The sequence below is a fragment of the Sciurus carolinensis genome, chromosome 6, assembly GCF_902686445.1.
Source record: "Sciurus carolinensis chromosome 6, mSciCar1.2, whole genome shotgun sequence".
Taxonomy (NCBI): Eukaryota; Metazoa; Chordata; class Mammalia; order Rodentia; family Sciuridae; genus Sciurus; species Sciurus carolinensis.
In genome coordinates, this window is record NC_062218.1 from 42,297,059 (window position 1) to 42,318,275 (window position 21,217).

Here is a 21,217-nt window from a genome sequence, read left to right on the forward strand (position 1 = left end):
CATTTGTTAAATAAAAAAAAAAAAAGGCTATCCTTTCTCCAAAATATGTTTTTGGCACCTTGTGGAGTATCAGAAGACTGCATCTATGTGGATTTGTCTCTGTGTCTTCTGTTCTGTTCCATTGGTCTTCCTGTTTTGGTGCCAATACCATAGTAGTATAATATAGTAGTATAATTTGAGGTCCTGTTGTGACGCTACAAGCTTCGTTCTTCTTGCTCAGGATTGCTTTGGCTATTTGGGGTCTCTTATTTTCTAAATGAATTTTATAATAGTTTTTTTCTAGTTCTTTGAATAATATTATTGGTATTTTGATGAGGATTGCATTGACTCTGTTTAAGTCTTTTTGTGGACCTTTTGATAATACTAATTCTGCCTATCCATGAACATGAGGGTTCTTTCCATCTTTCATTGTTCTGGGGATTGAACCCAGGACCTCATACTAGACATGCACACTACCACCGAGCTACATCTGCAACCCCTGGCTTGCATTTTTTAGGAAAAGATAATAATAATAGGACAATACTATCTTGTTATCATCTTAGAGTAAAAATGTAAACCGTACTAGCCACTTTAGAAAACCCCATAGAATCTTGGAAGCATTAGCATTGTCAGGAAATTCCATTGTTTAGTAAAACATTTAGCTGTGTGTTCAACTCTTGGAATTTCAAATCCTTGCACATAAAACTTAGTTTAATCTGACAACCATAGACTGAATTCTTTAAATCTAAGTAGATAGGTATAGTGGACTCGGTGAAATCAGAAAAAAAAAATTAAAGGCACAGGTTGGCATGAAAAATTAGACAAATAGAAAGAGAAGAAGAGAAACTGACGTTAACATAGTCAAGATTATGCTTAGTTGTTGTAATATTTTGTCCTATTGCATTGATTTAAAATAATATAAAACTTAACCCTTTCACAGAAGCAATTTAAACAATTCTGATTATACCTATAAAGGGTATATAATCGCATATCCAACAAGGGAAGAGCATATCTACTTATATGAAATTTAATAAATCCACAGTTTTTAAAATTGCTTGTCAAATATTCTGAACTATATTGTTAATTGTTGAAGATATAAGTATCTCTTAATACATTATCAAACTCAGTAAAAAATTTATTTCCATGAGATTACCAAAAAAAAAAAAAAAAAAAAGAACCAGCACTGACCCACTTTCATGGTTGAGAAGCATGACTTTCTTGCAAAGTCATGAAATATTTCCTTAGTTGATTACAAAATCTGAAGGGAAAATCTGTGTCTTTTACAAGTAAATGTCTTTTCCACTGGGCAGAATGTAGTGTTTCTTATAATGGAATATTAACAATTTCATTTTCCATTTCCTATCCCATTAAAATTATGCCACTCTTTTGTGATTTTTAAGTGAAACCTAAATTATCATACTTTATTTTGTTTTGTGTCTACCCTAATTTCATCCCAGACATTAGATTTTCACCAGAATGTTTTAAATCAAAAGTTCGGAAACAGTGAAGATTTTAACATGAAAGGAAAAGAAGAAAAAGTAATGAATAATTTTTTTAGATTGTTCAGCTATCGTAAAGAGAATTACCTCCTTTCACCTTGGTTTATGAGCAGATATGCTGTGATCTTACTGAAGTTTTTCTTTATAATTCCCATCATAAATAGAAAAGTTTGAATTCTAATTCCAAAATTGTTTTGGAATCAATTGCTGTGAATTTTAATTGCATAAGTTGTGAGGTTTGCTTTAATCATTCTTTATTCCCTTTGCAAGGGCATTTTGAATCAACATCAATTTCTAGAAGGTCCTGAGGGCATTGAAAATGCTAGGTTTGGTTCCGCAATTGCAGCTCTGTCAGACATCAACATGGATGGCTTTAATGATGTGATCGTAGGTTCACCTTTAGAAAATCAGAATTCTGGAGCTGTATACATTTACAATGGTCATGAGGACACCATTCGCACAAAGTATTCCCAGGTAAGCTATGAGTTACATGATGATGTATATATGTGAACATCATCATGTCAAATTCTGCTCTCATGGACCTTGTATTCTGTTAGAGGAGACAACTGAAAAACAAATAAGATGAAAGATTACAGATAGTAATAAGTGCCACTGAATTAAAAAAGAAGGAAAGGAAGAAAGAAAGAAAGAAAGAAAGAAAGAAAGAAAGAAAGAAAGAAAGAAAGAAAGAAAGAAAGAAAGAAAGAAAGAAAGCTGAATTAGGGAATAAAACTTCAAATGAGAAATACCAACTGGATAAAGGATGCCTAAGCAATGTCCTTGGGTTGGCAGTTTTTGTGAACAAAGCAAGCTGGGAGAGAAATCTGGAACTGAACTTGCATCAGCTCATTCTTGGTCCACTGAACTTTTCATTGTTTTGTGTTGGTTTGTGATTTTATATTATAGATGCATGCTATTTTCTTAATGGAAATGTGGGTGCAAAAGTGATGCAGAGGCAAATAAGATGTAATTGAAAAACCAATGGAATTTTCTGGAGAATAAAGACAACCTGGAAAATGACAACATAGAGCATAGCAGATAGAGGCAGCCATTTGTCTGGCTCCGCTGTTGTGCAGTGTCATTTCATATCAAACTTGCCTTTGCAGAAAATCTTGGGATCTGATGGAGCCTTTAGGAGCCATCTCCAGTTCTTTGGGAGATCTGTGGATGGCTATGGAGATTTAAATGGGGATTCCATCACTGACGTGTCCATTGGTGCTTTTGGACAAGTGGTTCAACTCTGGTGAGTCAGTAAGTGCCAGATGCAAACTAGCTAACGGAACATGACCTGCTATGCTGGGATGTAAAAATGTCGTGCATTCTATAAGATTGTGGGGAATTTGCATAAATAAAGGAATATATTTTTCCTGGGAGAAAATATTATATTTGTTCCACATTAGCATCAAGTTTTTCTTCTCTACATTATAAAACAGAACAGTGCATAGAAAAAAAAAAAAGCCATTGGATTGATACTCTAATACTACTGAATTTTATCTTCCTATTAACAGCCTTATCTCAACTTACAGCAGGGAAACCTCATAAGTGCACTGAAAATACTGAATGTATAGACCACATAAATAAAGTGAAACTTCTCATGTGTGATTAAAAGGTGTATTTTGAAATTATTAGTCGTAGAGACAAAGTCACTGTTTAGGCTTAGTTGACTGCTCGTTGACTTCCATAGGTGTTGAAGGTGAGGGGGAGCAAGAATCACATTCAAACTTCTTGTGAATCAAGGTCAAAAATAAGTATATGGACTGGTGAGGAAATGGAATCAGAAAGAAATTGATTATTCAAGAGTTCCCATTCATTTGACTCTGTTGAAAAGAAATGTACTTTGAGTGAATATATCAAGTACAAAAAAAAGTAATCATTGATTTTTTTTATTTCAAGTTTAATGATACTATTTGCAAATATCAGTTGTGCTTTGAATGAATAAGTGCATTGCTTTTATTGCAGAATGAAATAATTATGTGGAAGAAATAAAACCCAAAGATAATATTTAAGACTGAAAGATAAGAAAATATATTTGCTAAATAAAATTAGTTAAGATTGTTTATAAGTAGCATGCCAAGAAAAAATGCAAAGTGTGATATAATTATATGACTGAGTTTTAAATGATTAAGAATTCATACCCATCAGAGACGTCATCTTCTATACATCTTGGCAGACTTTATACATCATACTTGATAGGCTATATATTCAGAATCATTACACCATTACACTATATTTTTAAATATATTCAGTGACGGTCAGACTTTTCTCTTTGAAGATGATTTTGATTCTTCAAAAATATCAAGATACATGTAGTCAATGAATATACAGAGATGTCAAGCTAGGTTAATATCATTTTGTGGTCACATTCTGTAAGTTTTCTGGACTGACTTTTCTGGGTAACTTCTGAGAATATTTTTTAAATAAACTTACAAAATATATAAATCAATGACATCTCTATTTAAATAAATGCATATTCTCTTTTAAAGATTGCGTTAGCATTTTTGATCTTGTAAACTTAAGGACAACTGCCTTCATTATTAGATGTTTCATGACTGTTCATTAAGAGACCTAATAGACATTGACTATTGAAAGGACTATTCCATTGACCGAAGTCAGGTGGTACCTGATATTACAAGGAAATGTTTTATATATTTTCTTGTGATACTTTTCAAAAAATATTGAAATTAATCATTGCTACTTCATACTTTGTAAATAATTGAAGGTACACACCACAGGTCACTGTGATCAAGTATAAATTCCACTGGTAGAGGAATTAGAAGACTGTGGGTTCCAATTTCTCACTAACTAACTTATATCGAGTAAACTGGTAAGTACTCAAATGTCTTGTGTCTCAGACACTTTCCTTGCTGAAACAGAGATAATATTTGTCCTACCTATTTCATAGGAGTGTTGTAAGGAGCAAATGAGGTCAGTGTAAGATATCAGAAAGTCTGTACCTGACTCAGAAGGCCACAGCACTCTGCTTGGCATGGCTTCTCAGCCTTTTTCTGGCATTAGGCTAGTTGCTATCCTCATGGTCATATGCCACATTTCGAAGGATTGCTGCTAAACTCTGCGGCACCAGGGAATTAACCAAGACCATACTCCTCAGCCCTGCCACCTCCACCTGCCCACCTTCTTTCTCCCCTAACGTTTTGAGAAGGGAATGTGACTGCTTCACTGAAGGAAAGCAAAACCATGAATTGGCTCTTGACTTGCAAAGAGGTTACAGACCTCTGTGCTCAGGCAGCTGTTCATTGAATTAAAAAGAAATGCGTGTGGATTGTGCTGATGATGTAGTCACAATCAAAAAGACATTGTCCCAGCACACCACCTTAGAGCTTTCAAATGGAAAATACTGCTGAAGTGTTCAAATGAAAGGTAGAGAGAGAAAAAAATCAAAAATGCTGGTAGTGAGTCCTGTATGTGAAGTTCATGATATGTGAGCTTGGTAATAATGACCATCTGTCTGTTTCCATTGATATCTTTCAGGTCACAGAGTATTGCTGATGTGGCTGTGAAAGCTACCTTCACACCAGAAAAAATCACTTTGTTCAACAAGAATGCTCAGATAATCCTCAAACTCTGCTTCAGTGCAAAGTTTAGACCTACTAGGCAAAACAATCAAGTGGGTGAGTAGACCTGAAATTTCCTGTACAGAGATAGATTTGTTTATGTTTTTAGTTGTGAGTGTAACCTATGCTTTGGTTTGTAGACCAAAAGAAAGAAGGATCTTTACCTGCAGACACTTAAATTGCCACGCATTTGAGGTACTTAAGAATGGTTCATTAGGCATGGAATGTTTGTTTAGCTCTTCCCTCCTCATCTCTGGAAGGTGACATTCTGCTGCAGAATGTTGTAATCTTATGGCATAATTATGGGTCATCTCAACCCTGTCCTTTGAGTTTCTCTTACCCATAGATCCCTTGCTTAAATCTGCAGGCACATACAGATTTCAGTGGACTTTAGTTTTAAATGAGGGTGCCACTTGTTAGCTATGCCGTGTTCTAGATAGGATATATACACTGAAACATAGAATAGTATTCCTATTCTTGATGATTAATGAGCACTAAATAATGAAAGAAAACATGTAATTTGTACCCATTGTTTTAAGGTTTTCTAAACAATCCAGAGAAGCTAGTCAAAGTCTGCAGGTGTTGCATCAAATAGCAGAAAGTAAGAAAAACACTGTTGGCAAGTGTCAGTGGGAGTTGTCATCCTCTCTTTCCTGGGCTGGCCATGTCATCTTTCTAGTCTTGGTTAAGGTCCAGGATCCTCTTGGAAACCTTTTCTAACCACTCGATCCCCTCGACCACACACAATTATCGCTGTAGGCAGCATGCAACTTAACACTTGGCTAAAAGCCACGCTGCCGTTTCATGGGTTCTAAACTGACTTCCATCAGATTCTGACTCTAAACTTCAGATCCTGTAGTTCCTACAGGTATTTATTAGGTGGACAACAAATAAACTAATTAAAACCTGAAAATAATCAGTCAGGTTTATACCAAGAAATAAATAAGGCAAGAACACTAAGCAGAAATTAGATTCACATCTGGCACAACTTTCATATTTTTCTACTTTCATATCCACCTGGAAGTTTTCTTTTTCAGGCACTCAAACATTGACCCAACTTTGAGCAGCATAGTTCACAGACCTGCCTTGAAGCCCACATGCATCTGAGTAGCCATGATAATTACATCACAAATCACTGCTGTATGAACATTAAGTTACTAGTCTGTCTAAAACATTAAATTGAAAGACACATTGGTTAACAGGAATGCCTGGTTGCTCAGCTTTCCTGCCCAAAGCAAGAATGTGCCTCACACATCTTCCACATTTTGACCATACTTCATCTCCTCTGTTGCCATCCATCAAAAATCCCACTGCCAGAGAATTTCCTGCCCTATTGATGGGTTGCTGAGGGTCCCTGGACTTTCATGCTGACTGGCACCATTTCCTTTGAATCCTTCACCTTGATTCCCCAGGATCACACAGATAAGCCAATTGCCATTATTTGTCACTTAATTACTTGACATAATGGCATATAAAGCAAGAATTCCATCTTCTAAACTATGAAAAGTGAATTATATTATTACATTAGGCACATGCTCCAGTTTAAGGTTAACATGATAAATTCCTATATTATCTATGAGACTATATATCAGTTTCATCAAGTTGCTTAAAAAAATGAAAAGTATTACAATGTGTACTAACTTTGCCCTAAATATAGTCACCCCCACACCATTCAATTTTAGAATATTTTTTTAGTTGCAGATGGACACAATACCTTTATTTTATTTGTTTATTTTTATGTGGTTCTGAGAATCAAATCCAGTGCCTCACACATGCTAGTGCTCTGTCATGGAGTCATGGAGTCACAACCCCAGCCTCTCATCATTCTTTTTTTAGTATGCATCATTTTCACTGATTATTTTTAGTTAATTTGTTTTTTTTGTGTGTGTGTGTTTTAGCCATCTTTTTATCCTCATTAAGTCATTAGAGCAAGAAAAATTATACAGTATCTCAAATAGATACTTTAAAATTTTTAAATTTTAAAATAACTTTTAAAGTATCTGTTGGCAATACTGTATAAATAAATACTTAAAATACTGAAAGAAATAAAATCGGATAGAATAAACCCAAACTGATATATGAATAGCACCAGATATCTGCTCTAAAATTCCAACAGTGAACTTTAGTTGAAGGTAATAGTTTGATACTTTGAACACTTGGTATCATCATCAATTTTTATTACATAGTTTTTTTTTTTCATTTCACTTCACTAGGTTGATATTATTATCTTGATAGCTGAAGATACAGAGGTTCAAAGAGGTTAAGTAGGTTGCCCAAAGTCGCAGAGCACATAAACTATGGAATTAGAATTCAAACCAAGTCTGACTCGAACCTGATTGTAGCAATGTGGCATGTCTTTCCCCATGGAAAATTATAGAACATGCTAGGCACTATTCGAATTCTTCCAGTGGATCTCAGTTAGTCCTTAAGGGGACATTTGACCCTTACAATGGCAGAGGAATCAAAAGAACACAGAATTTATTTCAAAAACACCCAAATTTTATTTCTAACTAAGTCTTAGCTGTGTAAACTTGTTATTTTACCTCATTGATTCTATATCATTATCTCAACAATAAAATAATAATATCCACTTTCCAGATTTATTATAAAACTTGTATGAGGTAACATGAGAATGTGTTTAACTGTAGGCATTCAATAACTAACAGTCCCTTTCTTTTCCCTGTCTCCGTGTGATGGAGAATGAAGCCGAGGCATGAGGCAGTGAGTAATCTGACCAGGTTTATCCATAGATTTCCTGGTGGCAAGTTCAATATTCTTTTCACTGCTCCCAACCACATTTGCCTGAATCACATTTCTTTGTATCCAAAGTCACTTACATCATATCAGAGCTAGAATTAAAAAATCATATTGTGCTACCCTTAGTTCATAAACCACCCATGTAAAGACTACTTTTTTTTTTATTTTCTGGAACTTAGAGACTTTATCTAATAAGACAAAATAAAAAAAGATTGTTTTCTGTAGAAATTCATTCATAATAACATTTCTTTATGATTGTTGTCACAGCTATTATGTACAACATCACACTTGATGCAGACAGATATTCTTCCAGAGTAACCTCCAGAGGTTTATTTAAAGAAAATAATGAAAGGTGCCTGCAGAAGAATATGGTAGTTAACCAAGCGCAGAGTTGCTCTGAGTATGTCATTCATATACAGGTGAGGCCTCATGGTCACATTTTTTCACCCCATTTTCTCTTAAAGACTAATGAATGCTAAAAGTCTAAAATGGAAACTTTGTGTTAGAAAATGCTTGCCCTTCTAATTATCGCCTTTCTTAATTCAATGAACAAGAAGTATATTTCCTTTATCCTTATACTTATGTTCACATTTTATTAGTACATAAGTTAGTGGCATTAAATTTTATTTGGGATTATAACTAAGAGGGTTAAAAATAAGATAAATAAAAATAAATAAATCAAAGACTACTTTCTTAAATGTTTAACATTGCAAACTTATTCTTAATGAAATCAAAGACAGTACTTTCTTAAATGTTTAACATTGCAAACTTACAGTTGACAACAAATTTTATTTTGATATTTTCCCATTGGGAAAAAAATTTTATTCATTTTAAGCTACTGAAATGACAATTCCAGTTGTGGTTCCACTATTGGTTTAATATAGAAGGATGATGAATTAAAGTAAAAATGACATGTTCTAATCTTGTGCCATAATTAATATAGTTCTCAGGGTTCCTGAAAATTTTCCATGTAGAAAAAATGCTTCTCAGGAGAAAATTTCCAACAGGAAATTTATTTTATAAGCTACATGAAATATCTCCCTTTAGCAACCACATAATAATATTTGAGAGTGCAATTTACTAAGGAAACCACTTTAAAAAGAACTGCTTAAGTACTCTATCCTAAACACCATTCTTAGAGAACTAAGAATTGTCAAGGAAACTTATATAAAACCCATATTCTGGGTCCCCCCACCAGAGATTGGGCTTGAAGGGGCAAAGAACATGCCAGTTTAAGGGCCATGACGGATATTCCCAATGTGGATGGATGGTAAAGAGATCACGCTTCAAGAAATGCGAAGCATGAGAGTTGGGAAGACCTCAACTTCACGGTTAGATGAATGAAGAGCAGTTGACTTATTTAACTGATTGTTTAATTTTAAGGTTTCTGGTCTGTGAAAGCCTGGATTTTTTGTTGTTGTTAAGTTCCAATTATATACATTCTTTGAAGGAAAAAAAAAAAAAACTGACTTCCATTCTTTCCTGTCCTGTGCCTACCGGTGACACACGTATTATGGGGGGATAAAGATAGCTAGTCTGTTTTTCTTGAAGGAAAACCAAAAAGTCCTATTTACTCTTTGACATCCATATATCACAATCCCATTCAATATGCCAAGCCTGCTGCCATCTGAGGAAGCTCATAGTCAAGCTGTCCTCATATCAGGCTCCCAGAAAGGACTCAACTGGAAAATAAGTAAGCGGATGCAACAGTAATGAACATATTGTTTCTGAGGAGAAGGGAAATTAGATTTTTAGGATTGTTTTCATTTATATATACATAATTCAATCCTGGCAAGAACTGGAAAAGGTTTGTAAGAGGATTGCTAGATTGGTTTTGCAACCCTGTTTTGACATTTTACATATTTTATTAGACAAGAAACCTCAAAATTGGAAGGGACCCAAGCATCCAGGAATGCTGCAGATCCTCTACCCTGTATACCGAGGCAAAGCAGAGTTTGTGTATAGGGCTGACTTCATAGGGACACGTGCATCAGCTTCATGTACAAGGGGCAACAGAGCTTCTAACAGTCACCTCGGGCCAGAGGCTGAGGAGCTTGACTTAGGACATAGGAATCACCTTTACCTGGTTTTGTAGAGAAAGGTAAGATCCTGACCAAGGAAGGAAGTCTTGTCTCTTCTCTAATAGCAAACTATGAGCTGGATCATAATAAGTCCTTCAAGAGGTTTGAACTGGACACCTGGGGACTCTTAGTCTTGGAAATAGGAATGAGAAAGACATAGCCATTAGCTCAAAAGCTAGGTACTGATATAGAAGTTTTTGGAAGACTAAAACTGCACATATCACATAAATGTTCACAGTGCCTTATGCATATATAATGAGATTATTGATTAATTCAACTAAGAATGGCTGCTTAAGATTTTTACTGTAATCAAGAATCCTTAGGTTTCTTAGTAATGTGGAGGCTGACAGCAGAAGTTAGATGGAAAAGAGGAAGCAAGGACCTGATGATTCAAAACAAGCAAATGCTACATAATTGAGTGCTGATTCTTAATCATAAACACATTTGTAGTCATTTTCTTGCTTTAAAGCTGCTGAGTCCTAACACACTGACTCTGTGGGATGTGTGTACTGTATTTAGAAGCCCTCCGATGTTGTAAACTCTTTGGATCTGCGTGTGGACATCAGTCTAGAAAATGCTGGCACCAGCCCCGCCCTGGAAGCCTATTCTGACACCATCAAAGTCTTCAGTGTAAGTGCCATGTGCCCTTTCTCCACTGAGATTTGGCTAACACAGGTTCAGGGTCACTGCAGTAGTGTTTAAAGATACCCAGGACAAAGCCTTCATTCATGTTTTACTTTTCTAAATAATACATCGAGTTTACTGTGTGTGTGTGTGTGTGTGTGTGTGTGTGTGTGTGTGTAATTTTTTTTTTTTTTTGCAGATTCCTTTTTATAAAGACTGTGGTGATGATGGACTTTGCATCTCTGACCTGGTTCTAGATGTCCAACAATTGCCAGCTTCTCAGTATGTTCTATTTTAAAGCTCAGTATAAAATGTGTAAATGAAAGGCACAGTTGATTATTTCATTCAAATTAATGCTCACAGAGACTATTTTTTTACAAAAGAAATATTAAAAATAGTAAAGACTAAATTACAATTTTTATCATCCACAGAAGAGTAGAGCATAAGTAATACAAAATTCTTGGTATTGGGTTAGTTCTTGTTCTTACCATGCAATTAAAAGCAACAAAGAAGAAAGTCTGATAGCATTTACTCATTCATCAGTAGCATTTTTATATGAAGATAGTTTATTATTGCTAAGTAATTTTATGTTTCCAAATAGAGTTTATTCCTTAAGTAAATGAAGTTTTTGAATATTTGTCTTTTTTATTTTTAATGGCTTTCTTTTTATTTTTCTCCTCTTGACTTTAATAGAGATGAACCCTTTATTGTCAACAACCAAAATAAAAGGTTAACGTTTTCAATAACACTGAAAAACAAAAAGGAAAGCGCCTACAATACTGGAATTGTAGCTAATTTTTCAGAAAACTTGTTTTTTGCTTCATTCTCCATGCCGGTACGTGAGAACACCCTGCATATCATGTTTCCCACTTGCTTTTGGTTACTGTGTTCCTTATACTCAAATTTCCACATCCTCTGAATAGTCTGAAGAAGCACTGATCAGTCCTGAACTGTGGCTTCTAACTGGTTAAACCACAGGATAGATGTCTCGCTTCGTATCTAGACCAACTCTGCTCTGCAGCTTGGGTCACTTTTTCCTTTGCCCCGAGACTTGGCAGCAGTATCCAGACACTCCTGTAACTCTTCCCAAGCCATCTGTGTGATGAGGTTGCTGTGGTCCTGCACAGATGTCCTGCACTTGCTCTGAGGCATCTGAGTCCCATGGCTTAGCTGGAGCTTTGCAATCCCAAGTCTTGTTGCTGCCAAGATGATGCATTCCTGCAAAGCCAGGCAATCAAGTGAACCTGATCACTAAACCAGGACTGCACTTGACCATGAGGGCCCCTTGCTCCCTGCTCTGCCCCTTAGCCATGAAAAGAAAAAGAAAAAAAAAAAAAAGAAAAAAAAAAAAAAGGAGAGAAGGAAAAGCTGTTTTTCAAGGGAGCTACTTGATTAAAAGTTTTCAAAAATGGTTCATCCCACTTAAAGTTAATGGGAACTCACAATAGATTTAGAGTTCTTAGCCTTTTCAGACCTTAGTGTTTAATGTTCCATGCCAAACAGCAACATCTTATTTTAAAGAGAAAATGAAATGAGATAAACCAAACAAAGAATATTTAAGTTACTTAAAATATGGATAAACGCCAACACAAATGTTTTTTCTCTTGAAAATACAAATTTCAAAAATTTTAAGAGAAAGGTATAACTAGAGATTTCTGAATATTGGGTTAAAGCCTTTTGTGCTTCCAAATATAATAACTGATTTCCTTCTCAGAGGGAAAATCTATTTTTTAATCTTGTCAGGTATATCTTTAGAGTTAACAGTAAAAATAGTATATCAGCTATTTGCCAGAGTACAAGATTTTAAGTCTTTGGTGACACTAATCTATATGCATGTAAACCAATCTTACTGCTAAAATGTACCTATACATTTTTCAATGTATATGTCCACACATACACATTATCAAGTAATTAATTATTGTTATTCACCTGGTCTTGTTCAGGCTGATGGAACAGAAGTAACATGTGAAGTTGGTTCATCTCAGAAGTATCTTTCCTGTGATGTGGGCTACCCTGCTTTAAAGAGGGAACAACAGGTACAATTTGCATGTCATCCTCAAATCCATTCTAACCACACCTAAGCACTCATGTCAATTTACCAACATAACATCTTCTCGATTAGATATTATCATTTGATAAGCATCACAAAATAACCAGACCTGATACTTAGAAAAGTTTCTTAATAGCTGATTTTTTCCTTAAATTATTAATAAATGAGAGATTTTCTAAGTGTAATTTATTTCCAAAAGTACACACTATATTGAAAGTTGATCAATATTGGTCAAAGCATTGTAGACAGAGTCACAGAGATGACCTGTTATCTGTAAGCAAGTTTTGTATTTACATAAAGATTTGCAATTCACACAAGTATATGAAGCTGGATAACTTATATGTCAGTCGAAATTTAAGCTCTCCCAATTCTAAAGCAAGCAGGTTAAAGCAAGGTGAACTAAAAGTATTCTCCAAATTTAAAGGTTTAAGGTGTATAAAATTCAGAGTCAAACTGCAATGAGTTTATTTTTATGAGGAACATATTTTCCTGTGTATAAAGCATCATAATTGATTAATTTTAATTTGGTGTACAGGTGACTTTTACTATTAACTTCGACTTTAATCTTCAAAACCTTCGGAATCAGGCATCTATAAGTTTCCAAGCCTTAAGGTAAAACATAATGAATTGGAGATGAATGGTTTCTATAAGAGTTCTCTTTGAGTGATTTCCTCATGTTTGTTTCAATAGTGAAAGCCAAGAAGCAAACACTGCAGATAATTCAGTCAACCTCAAAATCCCTCTCCTGTACGATGCTGAAATTCACTTAACCAGGTATGTAAGAGTGTATGGGTGGATAACCTTTTACCATTGACACCCCCTGGTTTTTAACACACTTAGCTCATGACTAGAGAAGCTGTCTATATGCTCAGTCTTAACTAAAGAATTTTTCTTCCCCTTTCAACAAAAAGAGAATTCCACAGAAAAATTGGTGCCTAGGAAAACTTTAAGTGACTCTTTGGGTTTATTGACTCAGAACAGCACAGGAAGGTAGAGGACAAATGCTTTTGCCACATGCCACAGAGAAACTCTCCTGCAGGCCCTTACAAATCTTGCCAAGGTGTTGAAACAGACTCTTAAGAGCCCTAAGAGCTGCCAAAAGTTTCTTCTCACTGCCTACTTCTTAATGTGCTCATGAGAAGTCAAGCCATATCCCCACTCTTGAACACTGAAGCCCCCAAACCCATGCTTTGCACGTGGGAGGTCACGACAGAGTCAGAAATGGAAACTAGACCAAGTCCAGCTTCTGAGTGGAAAATTCCTGACAAAACAGATTAGGGTTTTCTTCCAACCAGGAGGAAATGAGGGATTTTCCAAAGGAAGCCATCCATGAAGAAATACTTTATTCCTTTTCTTGCCTTCCCAAAGCAAGTAAACCTGAGAGCAGTAGTTAAATGTTATTACTATCTTGAATTATTCAGAGGGACAGGTGTCTTGGAAAGTAATACACAAATCCCACAGGTACTAATAGATTGATAGTGCTTTAACTCACACTCATAATGAGTCTGGTTCATGGAACCAGTGTTTTAGGTGCATGAGCCAGAAGGATGCCCACATCTAAGTCTGCAATTAGAGTCCTCTCCCCAGTGAAGCCTGACCAAACACCCCTGAAAAACATTCAGCAATTTTTCCCCAAGAAGTTCAGTGGCAACAGTTTCTCTAGCTCATCACCTCAGCCCCTAAAAGCATGGATTATGCAAATTATCTAATAAATCACTAAGCAAAAACAAAAAGGAAAATGTGTCATCCTGTCTGGAGCTTGAGATGCTTGAACAAAGATGAAAAGAATGCTTCTGTATCAAGTGAATTGCAAATACACAAGTAGAAACTAAATTCAGTCCAAGTCATCCATCCCTGAAGAATTAATCAGTAACTACAGATTTCAAAGACTCCCCAGTTCCTAAAATAAGTTATTGAAGACAAATGCAGCCACAGAGATGAGTATTAGCACATTATCTGAATTTTTATCTTCTCCCCTACATTGATTCTTTCTTCTCCTAAACACTTATTGCTAATAAAGTCTTTTGGTCATTCCATTCTATCCATGTCCAATTTTTTTCAGATATTTTAACAGGAAATAGATATAAGATTGAAATGGGACTTCACTTTTATTTAATTGACATCTGAGCTATCTATGTATTTTTATGTTGATGATTTGGATTCCAATAAATGTATAGTTAAAAGTGTAATACGGAGAATTATAAAGAACAAAAGATAAAGTGGATCCTAATCCTATGACACACAAATAATTCTCCAGATGTTTTCTCAAAATAAAAACATAAAATGTTCATAGAAAAATCTAAATATTACAGGAAGCTACACAATGAAATGTGAGGTAGACCTTCCCCACCTCCCTGGTGGCACTCTGTAGGAGACTCAGGTGTAATTTGGAATATCTTCCAGGTAGAGTTTGTTTATCTACATCCAGAAGATAGAAGTCACTTTAATACTGTTTAAATATATAGTTATATTGTATAAATATGATGGATGAAAATAGTGACAGTAGAATTATTTTTGGAACAAGATCCCCCTGGGTATAGCTAACTGCTGCTATAAATATATTAATCACCACTTAAGTAACTTAGAGAAAACAAGTAATAAATGGACAAGAGTGTAAGATCTCTTTAAAATTCAAAAATCTTAGCATATTAATCAATTTAGAAATTGGCCCTAGTTAGGAGCTAACACAAATATCTTGGAGAAGACAAAGAGAATAATCCATGCACACAAAGCCAGGCTTTCTCTTCCAAATCCTAGTCAGTTTTCCCATTTTCCATGTAAGGCTGACAAATCATTGTTTCCCCTCATATATATAACCTTGACAAATACCACATGTATTTAAATCTCCCTATGACATATTTTCCTTTTGAGATTTTTGGAAAAGCTTTTCTAAGGCATAAAAAAAGAAAAAGTTTCAGTAGAGAAATTGAAAATTCTATCTCAGAAAATATTCAGTCCAATTTTTGTTTTTAGAAAATAGAATCAACATCTTGTAATTAAGATAAACTGTCCATTGGAAACAAAGGGAGAGGATGTGCATAGTGCTTTCCAGACTCCTTCTCCTGCCACCTGCTCCTTCATACTCCGCAACCTGAAGAAGCTGCCTTGGCTGGAAGCCACCCTTAGAATCCCAGAAATAAGCAAGAAGATGGGAGCTGTCCAGGTTCATTCCAGTCTGAGTGCTCCCTTGGGTTTCCTCTGACCTAGACTCCACTGTGCTTGCAGATGTCAGTTGGCAATCCTAAGCAAAAAGGTCAAGTTCAGTCCAATACCTCTAGTCTATTCTAATAAAACCTCTGGGTCATCGATCTTGAAGGTGATTCCACTACCAGTGGAAATAGATTTGATCCACCCTAATTTAGACCCAAACCATTAGAGCTGACTTAGAACTAGAGATGAATAGGAAGAAGGATTAATAAAGAAAATTTATGTCCTGTTTCATAGGCTTCCAGTAATGAATAATGCAGGAGCTAATACCCAATACCCCATTACTGTACTCCAGCCATCCAAATGAAAAACCCCTGGCTTGTAAAGACATTCATGCAATCAACGAGGATTATATTAACATATGTTAACATACCAGTCAACTTAACAGCAATCTTGAGAACAGTTCAACGATCAGTTCTAAAGTAAAACTTGTGTACTTACTTTAGAAACTTGACAGATGATAAACATGTAACAGAATCTCAGCAGAAAGACCATGAAGGGACAATTTTTTTAAAAGGAATTTGTTTTAGTCTTAGAAATACACCATAAGATCATAAGCATTTGTTATCATTAATATTTTCAGAAATTTTATTGCAATTATAATTGTATGTTTTTATGGAATACAGGGTGATGATTCAACACATGTATACAATATGTAATAAAATCAGGGATGATTGGCATTTCTATCTCCTTCAATTTTTTTAAAAAGTTTTTGATTGACATGAAATAATTGTATTTATGGGGTATGGTATATTTCAATACACATATGCTTCGTTTACTGATCAAGTCAGGGTAATTAGTGTTTCTTCATCCTTATCATTACTTAATCTTTGGAGGTTTTTACCGCCTTTCTTCTAGTTATTCATAAAACATATAAGAATTATTGTGGACTATAGCCACCCCACTGTGCTGCAGAACACTAGAAATTGTTTCTTCTCTCTGTTGTGTTTTGGGTCAAGTCCAGGCTGTATCCTTTATGCAACCTCCTTCTATTCTCTCCCACCTTCAGCTCTTTCTAGTCTCCAGTCAGATCCAGAAAGACAAGTTTTCCATGTTCTATCTCATTGAAGCAAATGCTATCAATCTGAATGTGGAAAAATCATTTACTGCTTTTTTTTAACTAAAAGTAAACTGTTTTACTTATAAGCTACAAAATACTTGAAAGAACTATAATGTATCAAGACAATGTCAAAACTAAAAAAGACTGACCTTATAATGTCATTCACTAGATCCACCAACATAAATTTCTATGAAGTTTCCTCGGATGTGAATGTTCCCTCTATTGTGCACAATTTTGAAGATATTGGTCCAAAATTTGTCTTCTCTCTTAAGGTTGGTAAGCCTGTCATAAGGATGGCAAATCAGGAAAAAGCATGGGGTGGTGGGGATGAGTCTTGGAAGAGAAGAAAAGGAAATGAAGTGAAATACACCACTGGTTCTCAAACTTGAGCTTGCATTAAATTCACCTGGAGGGCTTGTTAAAACAGGCTTCATTCCCAGAGTTTCTGAGTCAGTAAGTCTGGGGTTGGCCTAAAAAATGTGCATTTTTGACAAGTTCCCAGGTGAGGCTGATGCTGTTGGTCCAGGTACTATATACTTTGAGGGCTACTGGAATAAACAACAGATTAGTAAACAACAAGTCTTTGTGTTTAGTTATGTGTCCTAGGTGAGGGATAATGATATATTTTCAAGGCAAATATTCAATGGAAACCAATAGGATATTACTGCAACAGTATGACTGTGGAAAACATCCTTGTAATACAATGATTTTGCCAGTTTATTCTTGGAGACCATTTGTGTTTATGCGTTTTTGTGCAATCATACTTAGTAGTATCTAAAAACATTTTTGAATTAAATGAAAACATTTTTGAACAAGCAATTACTATTCTTAAGACTATGATCAGTCTTACAAAGAGGAATAAAGTTGTGAATAAATTTCATAATAATGTTATCACATTAGAGAAACTTTGGATAGTGGAAAAGAATCCATCCTCCACCCTAAGTCAGTACCATTTTATTTTTTGCACATTTCCTACTAGTCCATGATACTGCTGCAAATCTGAATCTGAATTTGTGACTTTAGAAACAACCTATAAAAGAATCTTGGTTTGTTATCCAGATACTGAAATTTATAAAATGTGAATGGTAGTTGGTAGCCACATTATTTAATAGGACATTTAATCAGTTCATAGTAAAAATAAAATAGCATTCAGAGGTAGTGTACTGAGTATCAGTCACAGTATCAAGTGTTTTAAATATACATGTTACCATGTCTAATTTCCAGATAATTATGCAGTTGGTACTGTTATTATTCCTAGAGATGTTGTTGAAAATTTTTAAGAACTAGTAGGACATAAGCACTGACCACTTGGAACAGAAACCCCACCGGTGAGAACAGATGGTATACTAGCGCACACCTGTTGTGTTTCTAATTATCTTTATTTGACATATGAGAAAACTGAAGCAGATGGAGGAGCTTCCTTGCCTGAGATTCTGCTAGTCAGTTGCAGTTGGTTACTATGTTGTGGTTGTCCTCCATCAACACGGAGCTTATTGATAATCTCCCTTGTGTCCTTGAATCATGTGATTCAGGAGTGTTTTCTTCCCTATGTAGGTAACAACAGGAAGTGTTCCCGTGACCATGGCATCTGTAATCATCCACATCCCTCAATACACCAAAGAAAAGAATCCACTGATATACCTGACTGGGGTACACACAGACCAGGTAAGAACCACAATATAGCCTATAAAAATGTGCACTTTTGAGATGTAAGTAACCCATGAGTTTGGGGCAACTTCTGACATTTTGTAGATGAGAAACAGAAAATAACCCCTATGCATCCCAGGTGCCAATTAGCTAGTTTCATATTAGAAACAGAATATTGTTATAAGAAGACAAATGTCTGAGTCTAGGTATTTGCAGATGGCAGAAATTATTCCAAAACCCCTCTTTTGGCCAGATGAAGATTTGAGTCTATCAGGGCCCTGTTAGGAGAGAAGACTGGGGAGGGAAAGGTTGAATCTACTGTGGGAGCATAGCAGGTTAGCAGCTCCTTCACAGACATAGCTACTATCGTATTCAAGCTACCAGCCTGGACTTGACCCAATAATAGCCTTAGCTATTCATTTTAATCAGCCCAGTCACTTTTTAAAGATGAGTAATGCTCAGGCAGTTATACAGAATCTATAAAGACAGCTCTCTAACATTGTTTTTTTTTTTTTTCTCTGAAAGTTCTCCAGTGGTTCTACCATGTAGTCTGTGCCAAGAGGCACTGCTCTAGCAAAACACCTTGATATTGGCTCTCCTTTAGTCCAGGCACTTAGCAGGTTTTACAGTACTATTCTTCCTATACTGTGCATGGGAGACTATAGAAAATAAAAATCTAAAATGTTCCACAGAAAATAACCCTGAATTAAATCATATGCAATGTATTTATATTACAAATTTATCTCATCATATATGAGCTAATATGAGCTATGTATTACCCCATTTGGTATTACTACAACCAAATGCCTGAGACTAGGTAACTTTATAAAGAGGTTTATTGAGCCCATAGTTCTGGAGATTCAAGTGTATGACACCAGCACCATTCAGCTCTGGGGAGGACCTCATGATGGATGGTAGGAGGCAGAGAGAAAGGTGGGAGAACATTGCCAAATAGAAAACTAGAGAGGTACTAGAGTTCCACAATCCCTTCTAAGGATATAACCCCATATAACCTAAGGGCCTCCTGCTGGGTCCCAACTCCTGGAGGTCTTATCCTCTCTGAACACTGCCACCCCAGGGAACAAGCTTCCAATACATGAATTTTGGGGAGCAAACCACCTCTAAACCATACAGGCTATAAGAACCTAGCCCACATCAAATCACCTCAGAGGATTTGAATACCGTGGTTTACCTTAGTGGCCACAAGAAGTTCTGCCAGGTAAGCACGGTTGAGAGGAGCCTAGCAGCCCGCCCTAACCTGTGATAGATAGCAGGACATCCAAACGTGTCGAAAGGAACCTCATCGACCATTTTGCTTCCAAATCTGATTTGGTATTCTTCCTCGTAGGCTGGTGACATCAGCTGTAAAGCAGAAATCAATCCTCTGAAACTAGGACAAACTTCTTCTTCTGTGTCCTTCAAGAGTGAAAATTTCCGGCACATGAAAGAATTGGTGAGGACAGGGGCCCAAGTGGAGTTTCCTGCAGTGATTCAGCGTTTGCATTGCCTGCATCAAGACACTGCCCTTCTCCACCAGTTCATATCTTAGACTTTCCTCATTTTGCCTTTGATGGCTTGTGAGAGTTGGGGTTTAGAAAGTCCTTTCTCAAAGCGAGGTTATTGGAATTATTACTTATGCCATTGCTTACAGAATGCATATTCAGAGCTCCTGGCATCAAAAAGATGCTCGTGACCACTGTGTCTTTGTGCCATGTACTTTGGGAAAGTTGCAAAGAGCTGCAAGAGAGCTGGGCATGTCCTCTATAGTTGGAGCCCTTGATCCCCTTCCTCATAGGCACTGATGTCTTTCGTTGAGTTTCTAAGTAGCTACCCTCTTTGTTTTTCAAATTTTTACCTTCTGCTCCCAATTTTTACCTTCTTCTCCACTCTGAATAATATTAAAATTCTCCTGGTTTACTTTTATTGCAGTTGTTTTATCTTGTGACAGCTAGGAGATATGGGGAAATAGGAGTATGAAATTGTGTCTCTTAATGTGCATTAGTCCACATACAGATCTATGTATGTTGTTACTTAAATGGGCATTGCTACCTTTTGACCTTTGACATATACCAATATGTTATAACAGTTTGTCTGTGTGTGTGTGTGGTATTGGGGATAGAACCCAGAGCCTCGTGCATGCTAGTCAAGTGCTCTACCATGGAGCTACATCCACAACCCTCTCATACCTGTTTTTAAAATAAATGTTTTAAGGTAGTTTAAGACTCACAGCAAAACTGAGTGAAATTGCCTGAAATTTCCCATATACCTCCAAGCCCACATTCTCATGGCCTCCTCCACCATCGGAATCCCAAACCAAAGTGGTATATTTTTTACAATCAGTGAACCTTTATTGACTCATCGCTATCACCCCAAATCCCATACTTCACTGTAGGGTTCATTGTTGGCATTGTCAAAATACATTCTATGATTTTGACAAACATCTAATGACATGTATCCACGATTACAGTATCATACAGAAGAGTTTCACTACCCAAAACATCCTAAGGGCTCTGTATTCTTCCCTCCCTCTCAACCCTTGACAATCACTGATTCTTTCAAATTAAAAAAAATCAATTCTTTCAAACTTAAAAAATCCAAAAAATTTATTTTTATTATTAGGTTTAATAACTAAATTATACTGAATATTGTTTATGCTCAATAATTTACTTAGCTAGTACTTTATTGATGAACATGAATTGATTACTGTTTTTTGTTTGTTTTAACTCTCAGATCTAGCAGTA

The 21,217-nt window shown here is 35.8% G+C and overlaps 1 protein-coding gene across 2 annotated transcripts in view; it reads left to right on the top strand.

Moving 5' to 3' along the window:
* Positions 1–21,217, top strand: part of Itga2 (integrin subunit alpha 2) — a 95,256-nt gene that overhangs the window by 63,097 nt on the left and 10,942 nt on the right. For both annotated transcript variants that reach the window (XM_047555032.1, XM_047555033.1), the window contains exons 14-26: positions 1,749–1,952; positions 2,585–2,721; positions 4,968–5,107; positions 8,075–8,226; positions 10,408–10,518; positions 10,712–10,794; positions 11,206–11,347; positions 12,456–12,548; positions 13,098–13,174; positions 13,253–13,336; positions 16,999–17,101; positions 18,384–18,494; positions 19,825–19,929. In XM_047555032.1, the coding sequence (XP_047410988.1) occupies positions 1,749–1,952; positions 2,585–2,721; positions 4,968–5,107; positions 8,075–8,226; positions 10,408–10,518; positions 10,712–10,794; positions 11,206–11,347; positions 12,456–12,548; positions 13,098–13,174; positions 13,253–13,336; positions 16,999–17,101; positions 18,384–18,494; positions 19,825–19,929 (1,542 nt within the window). The remainder of the gene's footprint in view (positions 1–1,748; positions 1,953–2,584; positions 2,722–4,967; positions 5,108–8,074; positions 8,227–10,407; positions 10,519–10,711; positions 10,795–11,205; positions 11,348–12,455; positions 12,549–13,097; positions 13,175–13,252; positions 13,337–16,998; positions 17,102–18,383; positions 18,495–19,824; positions 19,930–21,217) is intronic.